The sequence below is a fragment of the Cinclus cinclus genome, chromosome 8, assembly GCF_963662255.1.
Source record: "Cinclus cinclus chromosome 8, bCinCin1.1, whole genome shotgun sequence".
In the NCBI taxonomy this organism is placed as follows: domain Eukaryota; kingdom Metazoa; phylum Chordata; class Aves; order Passeriformes; family Cinclidae; genus Cinclus; species Cinclus cinclus.
The window spans coordinates 26,070,671-26,093,303 of NC_085053.1; the positions used below are offsets into that span (position 1 = coordinate 26,070,671).

Consider the following 22,633-nt stretch of genomic DNA (forward strand, 5'->3'; position numbering starts at 1 on the left):
GGCAGGAACTACCCTGCGGAAAGGGCGAGGCAGCGGCACCGTCTCCCTCACGAGGCCTGCTGGGAAATGTAGTCCGCACCGCGGGGTATCCCCGGCCGTCCCATAGGGCCTCGCCCCTGGTGGGAACTACCGGGCGGAAATGGCGGGGACGCAGTGGAGGCTTCCGCGAGGGAGGGCGGCGGGTCGAACATGGATCGGTTCGTGGTGCGCCGCGCCCGCGGCCCGGAGAGCCCCCGCCGGGCCGCGCCCGGACCCCGCGTCTGCCGGCAGGTCACCCTCGAGTCCCTCAAGGCAGGTCACCGGCGGGAGGGAGCAGGGGCACGGCACGGCCCGGCCCGCCGCGGCACCGGCTGTGGCACGGGCGGGGCAGCGCGGGAGCAGCGGTGTGTGAACACCGGTTCTGCACCGAAATCTTTGCAGCGTTTAGGTGGGATCCGAACAGGGTCGTGATTGTACAGGTGTAGAGGGCTCTGCTGCCTTGGAGGGGGTTCCATGGGTTATAACTCCGCGTGGTGCGGCGTCAGGCTGGGCACACGATTCGGGGACGGCCCGGTGACACCGCCAGCCTCACTATTTCCAGCTGGCTCTCATCCCTCTCCAGCAAGGAAAGGAAAACCCTTCAGTTCATTGCATGGATGTCCTGCGTGACACCTGCACAAGAGCTGAACCCCTCTTGGTCACGTGCTTTAGAAACACGGCAACAAAACATTTGCTGCACCAAAAAGTTCACCGAGTGTGAAAAAATAAAAAGAATGGTGCATAAAAGCACTGCAGTTGTCTGACCACTGCTGGGTAAGATGTCTCACATCCAAAACGCGGGACTTACACTGTTTGCAGTCTGTTCTGTCGAGGTCTGTGGCAAAACCAGTGAAAAACACTGCAACTGTGCAACTCCATTCATGTTCCCTAATGCTTTGTTTTCCTCACCTTGCTGGCATTGTTTTACTTCTGAAGTCACTCTGAGCTGGATTCTAAGGATAATCAGCCATCTCCCTCTTAATCCCTTTTCCTATTTAGAGACATTTATACAATGGATTCCTTAAATCCAGAACATTTCTAGGAGATGTTTGCTACATCCCCAGACTTTGGCAGACTAGGGTGAAGCCTCTCACTTTGTTTACTGGTTACTTCAGTCTTGATTTGCAGCTTTCTAATTCCAAGCAAGTACCCATCATGTATTCTGTGTCATGATCAATAATTCATGCATTGATAACAGCCGCATTAGCTGAGATGAAGGCGGTGTCCTTATTTATTGTAATAATATTCCACTTTCCTAATGGCTTTTCTCTTTCCCAGAGAGTTGTGGTTGTGGAAGACATAAAACGATGGAAGTCTATTCTTGAGCTTCCTGGGCAACCAAAGGAGAACCTGATGGAAGCTTTACAGGAACTGAAGAAGAAGATACCTTCCAAGGAAGTGTTACTTTCCACTAAAATAGGTACATCTGGTCTATCTAAACTGTGAATATTAGCTGTCTTGTGTCTGCTTGGCTTGTCAGTACACTAGAGATTAGTCTGGAAGCTTTTTAGGAAAAGAGGAAATTGCTGCCAACGGAATATTGTTGATATCAAGCTTGCAGTTTTCACAGCTTGTACTGAAAAAGTCAGCTGTCCTCTGATTTTCCTCCCAGGAAATACTGCATCACCCCTTTTGTGGTCAGAGTTTTGAAGAGCTCTCCTTGGTAACTGTGTTTTATTCCTTCTGCTGTCCATCAGTGCTCATTTGGCTGAATCCTCTGAAGGTGTAAGAAAAATCTCCTTTCAGACTGGCCCAGAACTGCTTCCTGCATCCTCCCACTGAGGAATCCCCAGCAGCTTGGCAGCTCCGAGCAAATGGCACAGCCTGCCTCTTCTCCACAGGACTTGGGGGAGGGATAACGTGTGATGACACGGTCCCTGGCTTTCCTGAACAGGGAGAGCATCCTGGCCTTTGTTTGCCATCAGAGCAGCCGGATCTGTGTTGACAGAGCTCTGGAAAAGGAGCTGCGATCCGCCCCTTTCCCCTGTCATTTGCCATTTTCAGCTTATTCAGGCTTTTCCCGGGATTTTTCGCTCTGCCTGCCTGGGAGAGCCACTGAAGCCTAACAGTGACATCTCCTGGCCGACGGAGCTCCTGGCCAGGGAAAAACACCCCTCTGGAAGCAGGAAGGTCCCTCTTGTCTCCTAGCAGGGAAAGCCTCTTCTGCACTGCCAGGCCCTCTCAGTGGCAAGGATTGTGCTTGGAGTCACCATGGTGTTCCCATGCTAAAATGTTACAGCCAGCACCAGCAACATCTGCTTCCTTAAAGGGGTTCCCAGTTAAAAAACAGCACTTTTTGTAGGCCAAGCTTAAAAGCCTTCACCAGATCCAGGATCAATGTAAAAAACTAGTGTAGCCCTGTCTTAAATAAGTGTCGCTCCACACCATGGTGACTTGGAAGGTGATTTTCACAATTCCTTGCTAATTTCTCAAGCTCCATGCTTAAATCCTAGTCATTTTCTGTTTAAGTTTGTGTCTATGCTTGGTAGTTTTGCTGAAGAGCAAGGTGTATGGCTGCTTTAGCACCGATATGATTTGACAGGTTGTATTTTTCCAACAGTCCCAAAGGAGCTGTGTCTGTTTTCCAGGTCACACCGTGAACTCGATGCGCAAACACGGTGACCCAGACGTGTCCGGCCTCGCTGGGGACATTTACAGGGAGTGGAAAACCTTCATCAAGGAGCACTCCAACAGGCCCCCCATTGAGGTCAGGAGTGATCCCAAGACTGAGGCTTTCAGGAAGAAGGCTCGGAAGCTGCTCTGTGAAGCCCTGGAATTAGAGGTACAGTTCACAGCCACTTTTCTGTGGCTCGAAAAATTCTTGTAGTAGCAAGTTAAATCTTTTCCACCTGGAGCTACTGCCAAGCTGGTCCTGCCTGCAGAATGGGGACAAGATCAGGTGATCTGTTCCTATTTTTAGAGATTCCCAGCACATCCCTATTTATGAGTAACTTCATTTGCAAGGTAGCTAATGTTTTTTGGTCATTAACCAAGTGAACCTGCTAATTATAAGCGAGGTGTTATTTGCTGTCATTTCCATAACCTGTTTACTTTTTTGGCCACTGCAGTTGGGCTGTAGAAGGAGGGAATTAATAGAACATTAAGTTTTTCCCCACTAATCAGCTATGAAAGCAACAGTAGAACTTACTGGGTGTTTTCTAGTTAAATATTTGTAAATTTGAATCTATAGCAAAAACAGAGAGGAAGGTTGACAGTATATAAAGTGGTGATTAATACCAGATCCCACAGGTATGTTTAACTAAATGAACAAGGCTTTGCTGTAAGACCTAGTTTGCTTGGTCTATGAAATACCATAATAATTATAATTTTCAACTTATTAATTAATTATCCTTTAAATGATAAGTGAAGTGATAAACATTCAAGAGTTGCAAAGTTGTGTGTTTGCTAGCTGTGAGAACAACCTCTCCAGCTTCCAGTCTGGGGCAGCACAGGAGGATGGTTTGTTGTAGGAATGCCTCAGAAAGGTGGGAGCTTACCTTTGGTGGGTCAAGCTTAATTCTTAGAAAGCACAGTTGTGCATGGTGATTACAGTGGCAGCAAAGTCTAAATCTGTGTGACATAAAGACTCTGGTATGACCTTAAAACGAGCAGAATTGCTTCTGAACAGGACTCACCTGAAAACACCTGCAGTCACCACATGTGCAAGCAGAGATCACAGCAGCTGAACTGGTTATAAAGGCAAGGGGAGCCCACAGCTGCTGCACTGACACCTGAGAGGCTGACAAAAAGGAGAAGGGAAGGTGGGATTGAGTGGATCCAAGGGGCATTTTAGTGATGGGTAATAAAACCTGTGTGGTGAAGCACTTAGAGGAATACCATTTAGTTCACTGTAATCTCCTGCATGCAAAGCATGGGAGATTCCCCATCAAAAAAGACAGAAGTGAAATTAAAACCAGTTCTTGAAGGGTGAGGGATTTTTTCCTAAACTGTGCTGAATTACAGGTTTTGGCACATGTTGAAGCAATAACTACATAATTAACATTTAGCAAATCCCTTTCTGCATTCTTAATTACACCTCCTTCTACACACAGAGAGCCCACATTTCCCTTTATAGCACCAGGCAGAGAGTTGCCAAGTGTTTGGCATGTCTTAGAGTTGCTGTTGGAATCAAGGTTAAAATAGTATCCAAGGTACCTTATATCAGCAAGATCAAAAGTGAGCTTTATGGAGACACTACAGCATAGCTTATAATTGTAGTTGAGCTTGATACCCAAAGCTTGTCACGGATTAGTTTCCCGTTGTGGTGGCAAAGTACTGCCACCCAGCTGGAGGTGGGGATCTGTTCCCTGCCATTGACCACGTTGCCTCATCCCTTAATTGCTAGGGTGGAATTAAATTGCTCTTCCTGTTACACTTGTGATGGGAAGCAGATTTCTTTGAGTCTAAGCTGATTAATGAAGAAACACCGAAAGGCACCAAACTCCAATTTCAATCAGCTGGCCTCCTTATTAAATGTAAAGATCTAATTTTATACTTTGCTGTTTTCAGATTGATCACCCACTGGCTGAAAATATTGAGCGCGAAGCTTTTCATCTCTGCTCCCGCCTCATTAGCGCTCCGTATCGCAGGGCCGTGCGAGCCCTTGTCTTCTCATTAAAGCACAAACCTGAGACCCGAGCAGGAGTCAAGGATGGCACACTCACTGTCCCTGCCTTTGTACAGAGCCATAAAAAGTGAGGTGGTGTGCTTGATCCCGGGGGAGAACTTCCTGTGCCTGCATCTCTGTGGAACTGGGAGCCCTTGCTGCGGTGAGGGGAGTGCAGGAGGGCTGTCTGGGTGACTCCCTGGCATCACTCCATGAACAGGGCTGCTGGAGGGGACAACTAATGATGGAATGGGTGCTGTAAATCTGACTTGGTAGAAATCCATGTGGGCTTGTTGCAAGGAGTTTATCCTACTCTTCTGTGTATTTTCCATCCTAACTGACTCATCTGTTTCTCTCTTCTGCCCATTTGTTCCATCCCTGATGTAGATCTTCAGGTGTGATCAGCAGAATAAGCCTTTAAAGGAGCAGCCTCTGTGCTGTGCTGCCTGGAAGTACTGGAGATTATGGGTAATTGGTCCATGGGAGGGGATTCCTGGGGGATAATTGCAAACTCTAGTTAGCCCAAAATCGGCCAAGTCTGCTGCAGCTGGACCCTGCCTGTGGCAAGAGCTGTTTTGCCATAGATGGTTTCCCTTTACTGCATTCCAGAGCTGGATGCAAAATGGATTTCAGTAACTTCCATAATCTCAGTCATCCTGTGATTTGGGGCGTTTTCTAAAGCCCCAGGGTAAAGGTGCTGTCTAATGCCTCTGCTGTTCAAGGAGCAGCTCACTCAGCCTTCCAAACCTCACTCATGATGTAAACATGGTGCTTGTTTTTACTGTAATGTGAAAAAAAAAACTCATCATGAATTTTCTAAATAAAACTAAATGCTCTTTTAGAACGTTTTTTTTTTTTTCCTTTCTCTAAAAGGAACAAGGTTCAGAATGATTGTGTGGACAAATCTAAGCCACAAACCTGTTTAAATTCTTTCTAGTTATTGAAAGTTGGAATTCTTGCCTCTGTATTTGCTCTGATTTCTTTTGTGCCACAAGTTGTCTTGTTCTTTATAAGCTATTACTAAGACTATTCCAGGCATGGTGTTGATATCTTCACCTAAAAATGAGTGGCTGTCATTACTTGGACCTGCTAGACACATTTTTCATCTGTAGACCCTTAGCAGAAACACCCAAAACTTACCTGAGGTGTTGAACTCCATAAATTTAATTAGATAATTGCAGGTTTTCTTAAGAATATCTTATGCCCTGTTTTGTTTGCTTAGGCTGATGCAAGACCAGTTTTGCCTGTACACATTGAAGGTATCCTCAAGCAGCTGAACACAGGTTTCATTTGTAAGAAGTTAAGTTCAGGTGTGTTGGAGGCAGAAACTGGCAGATCAGTGGGTAATATTCAGTAAGATGTAACACTTGTTGACCAGGCTACAGCAAAAAATGGGAAAACCCTCAATTTCTTACAAGCAATCAGCTCAGAGTTGCAATGCCAAGACCTGCAGTATTTATTTTCAGCTTCCTGTTCCTGGTGCCAGGCTGTGTTTTTTTATTTGGGTAATGTGACAAGCAGAATTCCTGAAAATGAGGAACTTCTGGTCTAATGAAGCCAGGCTAAATAAGTTTCCCACACAGGTCAGATATAGTCATTATGTGGCAAATATTTTTCATTTAGAAAGTAACTTCAGGGATGCAGAGCTTCTATACATGAGCAGAAAACTCCTATAAATTTCCTCTATTTAATGGTTGATGTTTTTGACCAACTTGTTTCAAGCTGGCCAGTAGCATTTGGGCTGAGGATTTACAGACTCAGCTTTGCAGAAAGCTGACTGGAGGAACTGGAAAAGAGTCTGGAGAACTGGACTCAAGACCCACAGCAGGAGGAATTCAGGGAACCAGTGAATGTTTTCAGGACAAAAACAGAAAGGAAGGTGGGGAAAGAAAACAAAAACAGAGATGGGAAAGCAATAGGCCAAAAAAGGCTTCGTTCTCCCAAACGGTGATGCTGAATGTGACAACAGGATACTTGATACCTGGCACTAATTAAGTTTTTAATTAGTCTATAAAAACCAGATTCCCTCCATGGAGCAGCCTCACCTGCACTCTGTGTTATTTATGCTTTGGGTTACCTGCTGAATCAATTTTTGCTCCTTGGGTCTTCCTTCCCTGCCGCGGGTGATGCAGCCCAGTCTTCATGCTGGGGAAATCCCTCTAGATTAAAAGGGAGGATGGAAGGGCTGAGCAGTGGCTCCCTTGTGCTCAGTTTCTCTGGCATGCAGACTGAAATCACTGGTTCCCTTTTAACACGGGAAATGTTAAATGAGGGAGGCACCCAGTCTAGAGAAAACTTATTTTTCCCTTTTTCCTTCCAGATTAAGCCCATCCCACAGATTCCTTTCAGCAAAGGAGTACATGCACAATGCTGGCAGACCTCTAGAGACCTGCTACACCCCGCAAAGAGAGGAGGGAAGCACCTTCTGGAGGTGTCATCCCCCTCCCCATGCTTGGGGAATACAGCCTGGGCTCAGGGCAGCACCAGGAGGGATGGAAGAGGGAATTCACTCCTGCAACAGCTGACTTCTGACCCTGGCTTTGAAGAGCAGTTTTGGGAAGGCAGTAGGTGACAGCTTGCTCTGTTCCCCATCAGCAGGCACAGCTCAGGAGAGCTTTGTCCTGCTGCAAATTACTTGGGTGAAAGAAGATGGGAGTAGACAAGACCCTCCCTGTTCTTTGGAAAAGAGAGAGCTCAGCAGCTCGCCAGTTTTCATCTTTCAAGAGGCTCTTCAAAGGTTTCTTCACAAAGAACCCAAACTTTTAGATCTCATTTGCTTCCCTGGCAGCCCTGTAATATGAAGGGTTGGCTAAACTGGCCCTGGATTAAGAGACATTAAGGCAAGGAGCAGCCAAAAAAAATCCTTGGAGCCCAAAGGACACTCCAGGAACATCCAGGGTATGTTATGGAGCAGAAATAGGGGACTAGAGCAGTGGAGGGACAGAGGGAAGCAGAAAAGGAGAAGGTAGAGGGAGGGAAACACCTGAGGCAATTCCCCAGCCCAGCTGACTACAACCAGCAAAGTCTTGCTCCTCCATGCAGGGCATGGCAACATTCAGATGGGTGAAGGTGGCACCTCAGAGGAGGGGTAACTGAGGCACAAAGGAACTCTGACATGTCACAGTAAGCAAAAAAAAAGGGAAGTCCATGCCAGGGTTACACCGCAATTAATGATGCTCCAATTCTTGTGCTGGCAGTCCCCTTAACAACATCCATGGTCTCTGTCAAACTAGATTATGGAATGATCCTTGCTAATTATATATTATTATCTGGCAAGCAGTTACCTCGTTAAAAAGGGTGCTCCTCTAATGGACAAACACTTCCTCTAGCACAGCCAGCCCCAATGGCAAGAAAAATACAAAAGCCAAAATTTCTGCTGTGGCAAATATTTTCCTGAGCTGGAATACTCACATTGCAAATACTGCACTCCTGTCCCAGACAGAGGGAAGAGGAGGAGGAGGAGGAGGAGAAGGAGGGCTGCAACATGCAAAGCCAGCCAGAGGGAAAAGGCAGGATCAAATCTATTATCCCCAAAGCTGTCACAAAGGCATGACTGTAAACTCAAAATCCAGCTGTGAATTCTCCCACCCATCAAGGAGCCCGCAGCCTCCACACACCAAAATCCCCACGAGCAGGGCCCTCACTGTCCCTGGGGCCAAGGTGATCAGGAAACTGGGCTTAAAATAAGCCTGGAAAACAGCTCCTGGTAAATGCCGTCATTGCATTTTTAATTGTCCATATGCTTGATCCATTATGTTTTCCCAGATGGCTGGGCTGCCTGACTACTGCTTCCTCATCTGTGCCACTATGGCCAGGGTCTCCAGCACGTACCTGGATCCCCAGGGCAGGGACACTGTCATGGCAGGCTCTGTGTCACTGTGGCCAGGGTTTCCAGCAGGTACCTGGATCCCCAAGGCAGAAACACCCTTGTGGCAGGCTGTGTGTCACTCTGGCCAGGGTCTTCAGTAGGTACCTGTGAGCTCCATCCTTCCCAGCACAAAACCACACCCACTGATCCCTCCGTGCCAAGCTCCTAGGGAGCTGTGACTGGCTCGATGGCAAAAGTGGCTGGTGGCCTCCTGGCCTTACACACTAATCCCCAAGAAAACCACCCTGAGGAGCAGCAAACCTGCCCCTGCTCCAGCCCATGAATTGCCCTTGTGCTTGCCCAAGGGCCAGTCCCTGTTAAATTACCCAAAAATGTTTGAGGAGGGGATGCAGAGGATGCACACCACCAGCATCTTCAATCCTGGGCTCAGCTCCAGCACTGGCTCCCTGGCCATCACAAGCACCCCATTTCCAGGCTGGGATTAGAGTATAAAAACTGAAAAGACACAAATAAACCCTCTGAGCAGAGCAGTGGGGGAAGGTCCACCCATGGAGGACCGTGGGTGTCACCACAGAAAACTTACAGTGAACATTACATAGAATAAATTGCCTGGGAAGGGGTGGATTATGACACCCTGTGCTTGCTGGGCTCCCCAGTGGAATGCCCAGTCCTGCCCAGTGCCCAGGGTCTCTGGACAGAGGGAGCAGGGTCTTGTGCCAGCAGCAGTGCCCATTTTGGGGCATTTCCAGCATCATTCTCTTGTCCAGTGCAGCAGCACAAAAGCACATCCCCCAGCAGCACACCCTCACAGTGTGACACATCAGGAAAACCTTCCTGGTAAATAGAGAAAACGCAGAGAGCATGGCTGAGATTTTTCAGATATTTTAGCACAGCTTCTCTCCAGTAGGAGAGATCTCCCCAGGGAAGAAGAGGAATAAACCAATTGGTCCCCTGGGGGCTCTTGCAGTCCTGTTTTCTATGATCTACAATTTTCCAACAATTCTTCACTGGATTTGCACGCAGTCGTTTGCAGAGGGATAACAGAGCCTCTCCCTCCTGCACAACAGCCAAGCCTTTGTCTGCTCCAGAGAGACACGACTCCACGTCCATAAGCAAAGCCAGGAAACGGGGAGGCAGCATCCAGCCCAGCTCAATCCAGCCTTCATGGATTTATTTATCATCAATAAATAATCAGATGAGCAAGGGGAGCACTGCCTGTGCCCGCTGCTCTCCTGCTTGCTCGGGAAGCAGCAGGCAAATGCTATGGAAGGGAACTGAGGCCTGATGTGCTGGGACCACTGGCATGGTTAGGGAAGGAGTACTGGTGATGGATTTCTGATATGTGTTTGCCACTCATCTGAGCAGCTTTTACATGAGAAGAAAGGTTTGTTTCATGAAATTACCTGGGCAGTCCCCCTCCCCTGCTGGGCTCCATCCCCAGCCGGGGCAGTACATCAGGGAAGACCTGTTTTAATAGGGGATGCCAGTGGACAAATTCCTGCAGGGCAGGGAGAGACTGGATGCCTAAATCTAGTGGAGAGGCTGAGACATGGTGGAGGAGGACCGGAGGTTGAGGGGGGGCTGGTGTTTGGTGGGCACCAGAGGCTTTCCTCACTCCAAGTGAGATGACTGGCTCGAGTTGTTCACTGCTGATGGCAGATGCATCTGTGAATGCCATCAGAAACAAGTGGGTAAAGGGCTTTTGGAGCCATTCAAGTTGCATTAATGACCCTGTCCACAATCCCCGGATAACACCCTGCAGCCTGGGTTGCTGGGGATCCCCTTGTCTCAGGAGCAGAGCTGCTCCCACAGCACCAGTCCTGCATCCAAAGGGATGTGTGCAGGGGGAGCACTTCACCCAGGGATGCTTCCATGGTGGTGAACTGGAACCAGAGCTGGAAACCCTCCCTGGGGTGACCAGGTCCAACTCCTTATTTGAGTGCAACACCAAGAGTTATCCAGAAAAGCCTTTTTCCCTGAAAATCACAGGGCTCTGGAGGCTCCAGCTGGGCAAGGAGTGCCTGTCCTGCAGGTAAGGGCTGGATGCTGCTGGGTGCTGTGGGCTCCCTGCCAGGCACGAGCAGCCACAGTGCTCACCTGTTTCAGCAAAATCTGGGCCATCAAGCAGGTTAATTATATCTTTAAGTTTCTTTCAGTTGTCAAATCTTATAACTATGGTCTCAAGCTGACAGTTCTATACCCAGCAATTAACCAGCAGCGAGGCTTTGCAGGCAGCGGGGGAGGCTGGCCTTGTTTACCATCTCTGCACACAACAGGCTCTCAAAACATTCCCTTAAAGGAGCTTAACGGTGCTGGCAAATATTTCCCTCGGAAATCTCCCATTTGCCAATGTGTTGCACCAACAAACGCCAAATCAATCCGGGCTCGGATAACGAAGGCTCCTCATTAGGAGGCATGCGCAGCCCTGTGCCCTCTTCCCTCCCCAGACACTCTCTCGGTGCAATCCAGGAGGGAAAGTTGCTCAATCATCATCCTATTCCTTTGCTGCTGCTTCCTCTGATGCACTGATGAACAGAGCTGTCCCAGAGGGAAGCAGGACATCAGTCAGGGCAGCCTTGCACTGATGGGACTCTCCCACCAGTCCCTGCTAAATGCTGGATTCAACAGAACGAGGGGTTTGCTGTGCCCCAAATGACCACACTGGGATACTTCTCTGCCTGCACTGCAGCATGTTTCACAAAGGCTGGAGGAGGAGGGCTGGCCTCTTTCCATAGATTTCATGTGGCTTTGACACACGCTGGCTGTGACCCACAGAGATGAGCGCAGGCTGCTCTGTGACAGTCGCCCCTCTTTGATGCCAAAGGAGAATGTCCTTTGTGCTGGGGAGGCACAGAGGCAGGCAGAGGTCATTCAGCCATCCATCAAGGGCTCTTGGCGAGGATCCCCAGTTTTCTGGAGGGGGAGATGATCACAAGTCTCTTCATGCTCTCAGGTATGGAGCTCACCTTCTGAAAGGACCACGAGCGGAGATCTGGTGTCACTGAGGTCCCAGGGGAGCCAGCCCCTCCTGCCAAGGTTGTCTTTACAGAGTTACCAAAACCTCTGCACTCCAACATCTCCCCAAGCCATAGCAGGATTTGCCCACATTTTCAAACTCCAGGAGTAATGCTGGTAGAGAGTTCACAGCCATGGACAACTGGATATGCTGGAAAGGAGGAAAACACAGAGAAGAGGATTGTTCTCCTCCCCTCCAGCTATTGGTGGCTGAGGCGCTCAGGTGAGTCCTGCGAGAAGGTGAGACAACATGAGAAGATCAAATGAGGAGCTCCAGGGCACAGCAAATGCATCTCATCACATCACCTACAGACACCCAGAAACATCACCTGGGAGCACCTACATGAGCTCCATCTGTGTGTGCCAGGTGGAGATCTCTGTAACACAGCTCCACAGTCCCCCCCAAGCACAGGCCAGGAGCACGGAGAACATTTGCTGGGAATATAGCTACATTTGGGGATGGTTTGTACCTCCAAGAATTCAGCTAGAAATAATTGACAGGAAGATTTGCAGCCATCGGCAAACAACGTTACTTTCCTGAAAGCAGCAGCACTACAGGGAAAACAAATTGAAGCAGGTGCGGGAAGAGTTAGGGAGCACAAGAATTGCATTCCTGAGCCAAATGGACAGATTGAGACAGAGGAAAACAAATTGGGAAGGGAAACGGCTGCCTATTGCCCAGATTTTTCAGGCACTAAGAGAAGGTGGAGGTTGGGTTCAGGCTCAGTTTCAGGGCTTGCGAGCTGTGTTAGGGTTCTGCCTGGGGAAAGGATGGATTTTGGGGTGCCTTTCTGCCCTGGTCAGGACTGGGACTGCAATCCCTGGAGTCTGGGAAGAGCATCCTACAGAAGCACCAGCCCCACCACTGCAATGACCATGAGAAGCCCAGCCAGGATGCAGATGCTGATGAAGACGATGTCGCTGGTGTCCTGGCTCTTGATTTCATGGGCATCAATCACTTCCCCCTCCCACTGCTGGGCATCCACCAGGTTTTCTGCCTGGCTCAGCCTGGATGGATCAGGGCCAGCAATAAGGGTCACTGAGGCTTCCTTCCTCTTTGGCTCACACTGCACCTCGTACTGGTGGATGTCCTCCTGGCCTCCCACTGAAAAATCAATGTAGAGGGTGCTGACAATGACAGACGTGTTGTTGCGTCTCTGCAAGACAAGGGACATGGCTCATCAGGGCTTTGTACAGCTCCTTCCCAAGGGATTTGGAGGGGTTGGCCAAGAACCAGGCCAGTATCTACTGGGAAAATGTAGGAGGGACTGGGAATTCTTCTCTGCAGCCAGCACAGGGCTAATCATTTATGCAGCTGGCTTTAAAGGAGGGTTTGCTGATCATTTACCTGGGATTCAGTGCCACAGGTGTCGAACCTGGTGTGTATTTTAAAGCTCCTGCCAACCACCTGGGCTGCACAGGATGGGGTCCCCAAATAAATGCTATTCCTCTCCAGCTGTGCCAGGGACTGCACGGGGATCTGGATGTGGAATTCTGTCCGGGTGCAGCTGACGTTCATGGGCACAACTATTGGGACAGAAAAGAGGGTGCATGTGTAGGACTCGTGAAAAAAGCTACCTCCAGAATTCAGAGAGCAATCAATATCAGTATTTTAGCCCTGTCCCATGCCAAGAGCAGACATGGATGGCTCCCAGGCACTGCTCTGCTTTCTGCCCAAGGGAGAGATCTCACCATCAACCCTCTTGAATCTCATCCTCCTTCTTGGGTCTCCAAGTAACACACAAGTGCAATTACAGGCAACACCATCCTGCTGTTACTGCCAACCTCCACCACTGCAAAGCCAGCAGGACATTTGAGTTACTGCCCAGGACCACACCATGGGAGCTTTATGGATGGCTTGTCATGAGCACAGAGCTCCCCTGCATCCTATAATACCCCTGCAAGTGATACTACATTGATGAAACAGAGGAGACACATCTTGGACGCCCTGCACCTCCTGGAGTCATGCAGCTTTGTAGCTGTCACATGGCCCTCCTGAAAAGCTGAGCTGGGTCCATGACCCTGGGGCATCCTCCTGGGGAATGGTCCAGCCCAGGCATAGTTTCAAGCATCACCAGATCTCCACTGTTCTCAGAATGCTAATTTTGATGGGGAGCTGGTGAGCAGTGTGTGGAGGGAGCTGCTGTTGGGCTGCCCATGATGCCAAGATGAAAAGCAAGGCAATGGTGACTCCAGCCCCTCTCCATCTCTCCTTCTGGCACCATGTTTGGCCTCTCTGGATGTAGAAAGCATCCACACAGGGAAAGAAATGAGAGGAAGAATACCCCCCCCTCTTTAAAGTGAATCCTTGCTCAGCTTGAACTAACCACTTGGGCAATATGAATTATTGAATTATTCCAGCTCCCTCTGAATCTCAGCCTTATGAAACTGGGAAGACACAATAAAATCAATATGAAAAAACAGTGTCACTTTGCTTCACTTAGTGCATTATAAAACCATTAGAAGATTTACCAAATAACTAAAGTGCATTAGATCAAGAGGAGGAGAAAGTGGATCCTCTCTCCTGGCATGAAGGCTTTCATTTCAACAGCCATAAATCACACATGCCCCACCCAAGCCATACCTTTTGGTGGGCCTGAAAGGGAAATATCTGCATGGCTGAAGGGCTGTGGGTGTGGATGCAGAGACTGAGGTGCCCCTTTGCCTCTGTGGGCTCCTGAGGAAGCTGGTGGCAGGGAGAGGCTGGTGTGCCTGGTGGGAACAGCCACTCTCCCGGCAGTGCTGGCAGCTGGATGTGACATGCAGGACGTTAATCACAAACAGATGCTGGAATCACTGGGCAAACACAGCCAGCAGGCTCAGCTCTGTGGAGGGAGGCTCAGTTTCACATCCAAGCCTTTGTCCTCCCCTAGTATGCATCTGGCAGCATGTACCAGGGGATGCAGGAACCTTGGGCAGTTGGGAGATGTCACACCCCTCTCTCTCTGTGATGAGACATCCCCCACTCTTCAGCAGCACCCCATCTATCTGTTTGCAGGCTCCTCCCTCTGAAGCAGTGACACCAAGATTCTCTCTCTGCACACAGCTGTAAACCAGTGAGATATCAGCGGGACAAGGACAGGGACAGACCTGCTGTGCACAGTACAGCCCTACTAAACGTTCAGTACTACCTCTCTCCCTCCAGAGGCTGCAGAGGCTCAGGACAAAACTATATCCCATCTCTAACTCCAAGACCCACATACCTCCAAATCCCTTCTGCTATGCTGGAAGCAAAGAACAATTTTGCAGCTGAGGGATAAAACCCAGGGCCAGCCTTCCCAGCGCCTGTGCAGCCAGTCCAGCAGCCCTGCTCTGGCTCCAGCCCTCTGGAAAGGCTGCCCCTGACTGAATCATCCCTGACACACAGGTCAGCTCGGATGTAATTATACTGAAATACAACAAACGCTGTAAATTTGCTGGCGTTTAAGGTGCAAAGGTTGGCAAATGGAGCAGGAAGGTTACACACTGCTCCTCCCACCAGCGGCGGACATGCCAGACATGCTGGCTGGGACATGGCATGCCAGCAGCAGGGCTGTGCCAGGCAGGGCTGGCCAGGTGGATTTGGGAATGCTGTGCCCCGGGGCTCCTGCCCTCCCTGCTGCTGCCAGTGGAGGAGGGGACACAGTTTATGTCTGCCTGCTCAGCCATGTGCTGGCAAGGCTGGAGCATCCAGAGGAGCAGGGAACAAGGTTGTGATGCTTGACCTGATCACCTGCTTTGGGATTTTGGCCCATTAAAAACCCCCGGGTTTTCTTTCTCTCACACCCTGAGAGGAACAGGAGCATGGCAGTGGCAGACACGCAGGAATTTGAAGCTGGAAAGCATCTCCTGAATACTAAAAAATCATCTCCTGAATGCTAAAAAAGCATCTCCTGAATACTAAACACAACGTGCAGCTCACTTGCTGTGTCTCCCTCCGCCCCATCCCTAAGGAGCCACGGGCTCTGCTCCTGCAGACAGGAACCTTCACTGATGATCCTTCTGAATTTACATGGTCTCAGGCACGTCCCAATGAAACTACAGCACCGAGGAGCACCCAAGTGGGACCTTACCTCCCACATAGGAGATGGAGAAGCCCCTCTTGGCTGTGTTGCGGTCAGTGTGGAGGACCAGGAGCAGCTGGTTGCTGCGGGAGGTGATGGGTGCCAGGCTCTCCCGCCCACACCACTGTCCCAGCAGAGATCCATTCTCAGTCCCACCATCAAAGGCAGACAAGTGATCATAGTCACAGCCACCCGTCAGGCTGCTCCGGCCCTCCAGCTCCATGTCCAGGAAGAAGACCTTGACCCGGTAGCCCGGGGGCAGCTGGATGCTCCACTGGCACTTGAGGTTGTTGGGGTAGAAGTTGGGGTACTGAGGGCTGGAGAAGTTCCCTTTGATGGTGGTGAACACCTCCTGGCACTCACCTGCTCAAGGAAAAAGGGGAAAGGAAAAATCAAAAGCAAACCTGAAGCCTCCTGGGTGTGGATGAGTGATCACTTGCTTTACTGCTAAAAGATGCTCTGCCCTTCACCTCACTGCTCCCAGCCTGGTGTTTGGCTAGTGGACAGTCAGCAGTTTTGGGGGATGGAAACTCCCAAGACAATAAGAGTACTACAGGATCAACCTATAACCCATATCCCAAGGGAATGGCATGAGCAATGGTGACTCCTGCTCAAGAGGGAAGCCCAGGGCCTGGAATAGCCACAGTGATGCCATTTGCATTGTGTGGTAGTTTACACTCCACACCATCATCTCATGGGCTCTCCCCAGTGGAACCCCCCCATGATCATCTCCTGATCATGGGAGGGAGAGGATCACCACCCCAACCCAGTGCCTGACCCCACGTCCTTCCCACTGCCCCACCACCCTGAGACCCCCGCACCCGAGTAGAAATGGGCCTTGAAGCCCCTGCCACCGATGTTGAAGTCCGACTTGAAGATGATGAGGAGATGTGGGGTGGAGGAGATGGTGCGAGGTGGGCGGGCGCTGCCGCAGTAACGTCCCAGCTGGGGGGCAGAGACGGTGGGGCCATCAAAAAGGGCCACGTAGTCAAAGCCACAGCCTTGGCCCCCCTCCATCTGGAAGTCAGCAAACACCAGGGTGAGGGGGCCACCACCGCTGGCCCCCCCGATGCTCCAGCGGCACTCGGCATCGTTGGGATAACTCTCGGGGTAGCGGGGGCTGGTGATCTCCCCAGAGAGCCCTGTCAGCTGCCCACCGCAGGCGTCTGCAAGGAGGCAAGGATGATGAGGGCAGTGGAAGAGGAGAGATGGATGGATGGATGCTTAGTGACCACCACACCTCCCTGCTACCTTTCCTGTAGGCAGCGGCAAAGCCGTGCTTGGCCACGTGCCGGTCGGAGCGGAAGACCACGGCCATGACGTGCCAGGCAGAGGAGAAGGGTGGAGGAGGGCTGTGCCCACAGAAGGTGCCCAGCAGGTTGCCCCGGTCCCGGGCAGCCCCGTTGTAGACCTGGAGGTAGTCGTAGGCGCAGGTGTCGTGGTACTCCAGCTCGAAGTGGCTGAAGGAGAGCAGGACGGAGGAGCCCTCGGCCACCACGATGAGCCATGTGCACTCTGTCTCATAGGGATACAGCCCTGGGAAGTTGGGGCTGGAGAAATTGCCAGAGGGTGCTGAAAGTACTCCCCCACATTTGATGCCTGGGGGACACAGAAGTGGGTGTGATGTCCCCTTTCCAGGGGAAGCCTAAAAGAATGAAGACAGGATGCACAACGCCAGCTCCATCCCACCACCAGAGTACCAAAACACTAGGATCCTGCAGAACTTCACTGGGCTTGTCCACCTACTCTCCCTGGAGGACATGTGTGCCCCCATCACCTTTCATCCCTCTGTGTAGCCCCTTTTCCCCATGCTGCCCTGTGGGGGCTGCAGCAGGGCTCAGGTTTGCCCTTGAGCTTGTCCTGCCAGTGACAGCACAGCATCCCTGTTTATGGCTGGGAAAGAGGAAGTTGAGAGGGAGTTTTAAAAGCTCAGTGGTACCAGGCTCACCAGTGCCCAAGGCCTCCAGCTTTGTGCCTCCCACTGACCACAATCCCTCTGTATAATGGTGGTATCAGTGCATTTGAGCTGGGGGAAACAGGGGCAAAGGGCTTGATATGCTGAACAATGAGTTATGCATGTAGAGATCGATTTCCTCATGAAATCTTTATACTGAGACACGGTTATGATAAAATAAGGCTGAGAGGGGGCTGGCTGTCACCTGCCCCTGGGTCTGATTAGGGCTGGGGTGAAGAGCCTGATACAGGGGGAACATACATCATGTCTGGGAGGGATGCAGACCCTGCACAGCCCCCAGGAGACATGTGTGGGTTCCCAAACAAGGCTGGGCACTCACTGCCATCAATCTGGGCCAAGTATATTGCAAATCAATAGTCAGCCTGTGCACATTGCTTTTCATTGTGCTCACTGGCACAGTGACCTCCCAGCAACGAGGATCCTGGGATGTGTGGGATGCAGCACCATGAGTGTGTGTCTGGCCAGATCTAAAATCCCTTTGCTAAGTACTGGGGAAAAGCAGTGAAGTAATATGGGGCTGGTACTGAAGGAATAATGTTGTTGAAATAAATACTCAAGAGGGGAGCCTGTGGGAGAGGTGAGTAGCCACAATGAAGGATGGATGAAGGGCTGGGAGCCTTGGGGTGATCTGGGAAGCCCAGGTGGGTATATGTGGTGGATGAGCAGACCACAGGGCAGTAGTGTGGCCTCAGGAGCACCAGGGCCAGGGATGGGTTTTGATTTCTGGCTCAGACCTTCTGTGAGAAAGGCCCTGCTGTTTTGGGATGGGGGATTGCTTGAGCCACCCTATGCCCTGAATTACTGTGTCATCTGCTAACCCTGCCCTGCATCCTGGGGGAATCTTTTATCTGGGTAAGGTGAGAGATTTATTGCACGCCTGCCGCATACACATACATGCATACAGTCACATATAAATGTACATGTGTACATAGATTTATATAGGCAAGTCAACTCCAGAAACTAACAAACCCTTCACCAAAGCATCTGCACACCACAACAGGACAACCCTTACCTGTAGTCCTCAGTAAGGTAAGCATGAAGCAGAAACCCAAGCACAGAGCAGTGTCCCACACTTGCTGCCACCACAACAGTGACTCCAGATCCCAGCTTCTTGCCCCTGGCCTGAGCCAGCCCCTCTCCCTGCAGGACAGCTGGAACCCACTCATACCCCAGAGCCACTGTGGCACCTGCAAACTGCCCTCCCCTCCTCAGGAACCATGGACGCCCATCCAGCCCACCAGGAGCTGGGACCAGGCTCTTACCTCTGCTGGGAGCATCCCCGAGAGCCCCACAGAGCACGGCCAGTGCTGCCAGACAGCCCAGCCCTGTGCACCCCATCCTTCAGCAGGCAAATCTCCCCTCACCAGTGCCTGAGCATCCTTTTGGAGCTGTCTATCTGGGAGGAAAAAAATAAATAAAGAGAGAAATAAATAAAAAGCAGGAGGACTGTAAAATTAATAGCTGAATGAATAATTCATCGCTTGTTTGAATTAAGAGCAGCAAGGTAACTTGATCTATTCCTCCCTTCCTTCACTCAGTTTTAATGATCTGGATCAAATGTCCCAAGGATTTACACTATACCAGATACCTTGTCAATACACTATATTTAGAAGAGATATTAATGTTTCAGAAATGGTGTATAACGGCAGTAAGTCTGGACCGACAATGTGCCCTTAAGGGGCTATGAAAATAATTTAGTTCGCCAGGCACGCCAGCGAACCAAAATGGGAATTTCAGACTTACCGTGGAAAAGCATCTCAGGAATTAACATGATTTATACTGCGGCACCCACTGCACAAAGCCAGCTGGTGGTGAAGGCTAGAGGAACAGGGAGCAGGATTGAAACGTGGCTGCCAGGTCAGCATCCCTGCAGCACGAGTCCAGGCTCAGCGGGATGCTCAGCCCGAGAAAGCAGAAGCCGTGAGCACTAAAGATAGCAAATCCCACCTCCCCCTAGAAAGATTAGAGATGAATTGTGACTCATGGGCAAAAAGCATTGATTATTATAGAACCTGCTAAGGCCTTGGAGAATTGCCATGTTCTTCCACACTGGCTCATGCTACTTCTCACCCAGGCTCTTGGATGCACTCAGCTGAAGGTAATCAAGCCTTTGGGTTTGGTGGGAATGATGTGCTCCTTGTGCTGTGCCACATTAGCTGGAGAAACCCCAAACCTAACAGCAGCTCAGTTCCTTCCCTCCCGCCCAGGAGAGAAAAGACTTTCCTGCTGCCACAGCCCACACCCACATGAATGCCAGGAAACAAAATCCCACGAGGGCCTCCCAGCGTGAGGGACCTGTGCTAAAAAAGTCACCTTCAAAGCAGCAGGGAGAGAAGCAGTGAGTATCTCTAAATCTCAGGCAGGAGACAAGTTGCATTTATTAATTAAGCAATGAGGATCGATGCCCGAGACATTTCCTGTAGATTAATGATAGGCTGGGAGGAGCTGATGGCCTGAGGTGCAGCTAAAGACCATTAACACCAACTGGTCATGAATCCCCAGGAAATGCTCCATGCCAAGGTCATTAAGTGCCTGCATATATTTATGGGGAATAACAACAACAATAATATTTGTACAGGCTCTCTCCCCACTACCCAGCCTTGCTGGAGCCATGCCGAGGGCTGCTGGGAGCATTGGGACATCCCAGTCAGGAGCCCTCTATCCTAAGCCCAGCTGAGGCAGGGAACATTGGGTTCTGTCCTGGGGCATGGAGCACTGTCACCCCACCAGCACCAGGACTAAGAGCACATGGAATGAGGAGGAGCAGGGCAGCTCCCCCTGTCCTGGGAACTGTGTGAAGATCCTGCCCCAGTGCAGGCTCTGGGAGATGCTGCAACACTGGCACATCTCCTGCTGACCTCCCAGGAATATTACAGAGTTTAATTAACTGCTTCCCTAGCAGCTTGGAGAGGAGGTCTGTCCTCGTCAACAAGTGTGGGCCCACACAGCAAAGATGCAGGTGAGGTCTGGCCATGGCACAGGGGCCTTTCCTGGGTATTTTCCATTGCCACAACCCTGGTTCACCCAGGAGTGCTCAGCCCTCCCAGCCACCATCCCTTGTGCTCAGGAACAAAGTGCTCCCCAACTTCTGCATTGCTGCCCTATGGAGCAACATGTTTATCCCCATCACATCCATCCTGGACAACACCGTCTTCCAGCCTTTCCACCACTGCCTCAGCACCAAGCCAGTGCCCGGGACACCAGTACCTGCACAGCTGCTCCTCTCTCTCCCTTTAGCTGTGCTCTGCATCAGCGATCCCCAGGAGATGGGGGGCCAGGGCTGTGCAGCACAGCAGCTGTGCCCTGCTCCCGGGAGACAGCATCCATCAACCCCCGGCACATTCACCCTTCTCCTGACCTGGGGATGGCCATTCCCAGGCTGGGTCTGAGCCTAGGCAACCCGGCTGGCGGCTGAAGAGTGGGGCAGGAAGGTGGAGGGAGGCAGGGGGAGAGTGACATGCAGCAGGGAAGCAGAGGAGCCAGGCACAGAAGATGCTCTGCACCGCCCAGGGTACTTCTGCTCCAGCCACAGGCATGGTGGGTGATTTCAAGGTGTGCCTCTGTTCCTCTGTGGGCAAATTTATAAATCATGAGTCAAAAATGCATTTGATTCATTTAAACAGAAAGGACTTGATCAGGACTGTGAGACTTCAGAGAAGATCAGAGGTTTAAAAACGGTCCCCAGGAGAAACGGGAATTATTTAGGCAGGAAATAATGAGATGAAATTAAGAAGGTATTTAGGCTGCATATAAGGAATAAGAAAGGAAGCAAAGCCCCTCTCCCCTGCACAGTGCTGCACGGGTGGCAGGGGCTTCCTGGGGGCAGCCAGAGATCAGGAGCATCCCAGCAGGATGGAGGGAAGATGGATGGCAGGAGAGGCAGGACGTGAGCCCCTGCCCTGGCTGAACATTGGCCACCCACCCGAGCTCCAAAGCTCCAGCTCCACAGATGCCTCAGTCACCAACAGCACCAACACGGATTCCCTATGGAACTGCCACCACGGGGTGGTTCTGGGCCTCCAAAGGGAAGGAAACCTCTCATTTTCCCCCGGCAAGGAATATTCTGCACCAGAGCCTTTCCACTCCACATCCCTGCGTTTGCAGGAATCCACGCCAACCCCTGAAAGGGGCTGAGCCCATGGGGGATGGTGGGGATGAGGGGACTCGTGTTAGAGCCAGCCTGAGAAACAACAAAAAGCGGTAGGGGGAAGGGAGAGAAGGGCAGAAAATAGAGAACAAAGTGCCTGCGGGCGGTTTAAAGTCCTCCTTCGAGCTCCTGCTTCCAAGGACATCGTGTCCCCCGTGGAGAATGTCTCGCAAAGCCCCTGTCCCCGCGGGCGGGACAAGCCCCGCTCCTCCCGCTCGCCCTTGCAGGATGAAAACCCGCAGCACTCACAGCTTGCTCCGTCTCTCACCACCCTCCCTTTGAGCCACGAACAAAGACGGAGCTGCTCGGCAGAACGGCCGGACCAGCTGGGTAGGGTTTAAGCATCGTGGCCCATATGTGCTGAAATACCCAGACATATTGGGGTTGTGTTTAAAGGAACAGTCCCAGCTTTCACGCTGAAAGCCGGCGCTTTTCCAAGGCGAGTGTGAAGTTTTTTACCTTGGGCCTTTGCAAAAAGGTGGGGTGTGGTTGTAGCAAAATCTCAGAGAGACATAATATTTAAAGCTAGAGGACTAGAAGTAAGGTTTTCAAATACTTAATATCTGACAAAAAAAAAAATATATATTCTCTGTATTCCTAGTGCAGGCCAAAGTAGGGAGAGCTGGAGAAAGCATCTCATTATTTTATCAGCCTATAAATGCCAGAAGCATCTTCACTACACAGTGACTCAGGGAGGCTGAAGCACAACCTGGATTGGTGACGAGAGCTTGCCTTGAACTGACCATGGACAACTTCCCTGGATCTCCATGCCTTTGAAACCAGAACCCCAATTTGGGTTAGGAAGATGACTTTCTTGTCAGCCCTTTCTCCAAGGAAGTTAACATAAAAGCTGCAGCTACACTTGATTAATTCCAGGCATTTTGTAAATCTCAGCAGTGCAAAGGGAACTTACACTCTCTCCCAAATGTGTGAATCAAGCCACCACTTTAGTGCACACTGTGTTTTTTGTGTAACAGACTACATTTCCTTTGTGTAAGGT

The 22,633-nt window shown here is 50.7% G+C and overlaps 2 protein-coding genes across 3 annotated transcripts; one reads left to right on the forward strand and one right to left on the reverse strand.

Moving 5' to 3' along the window:
- Window positions 1-188: 188 nt before the first annotated feature.
- Window positions 189-5,393, forward strand: TCEANC2 (transcription elongation factor A N-terminal and central domain containing 2). Of its 2 annotated transcripts, none has more exons than XM_062497573.1 (4): window positions 189-295; window positions 1,301-1,438; window positions 2,607-2,800; window positions 4,528-5,393. In XM_062497573.1, exons 1-4 carry the CDS (start codon window positions 190-192, stop codon window positions 4,714-4,716), a joined length of 627 nt encoding a protein of 208 aa, XP_062353557.1. In that variant the 5' UTR covers window position 189; the 3' UTR covers window positions 4,717-5,393. The 2 variants fall into 2 exon arrangements, with proteins under 2 accessions (XP_062353557.1, XP_062353558.1); XM_062497574.1 differs by having other exon boundaries at window positions 190-291; window positions 1,297-1,438.
- A 6,917-nt stretch (window positions 5,394-12,310) lies between these two features.
- Window positions 12,311-18,824, reverse strand: CDCP2 (CUB domain containing protein 2). Its single transcript, XM_062497791.1, has 6 exons — window positions 18,749-18,824; window positions 16,763-17,110; window positions 16,333-16,677; window positions 15,521-15,874; window positions 12,817-12,995; window positions 12,311-12,625 (listed from the first exon to the last, which is right to left on the reverse strand). Exons 1-6 carry the CDS (start codon window positions 18,822-18,824, stop codon window positions 12,311-12,313), a joined length of 1,617 nt encoding a protein of 538 aa, XP_062353775.1.
- Between the last annotated feature and the right edge of the window lie 3,809 nt (window positions 18,825-22,633).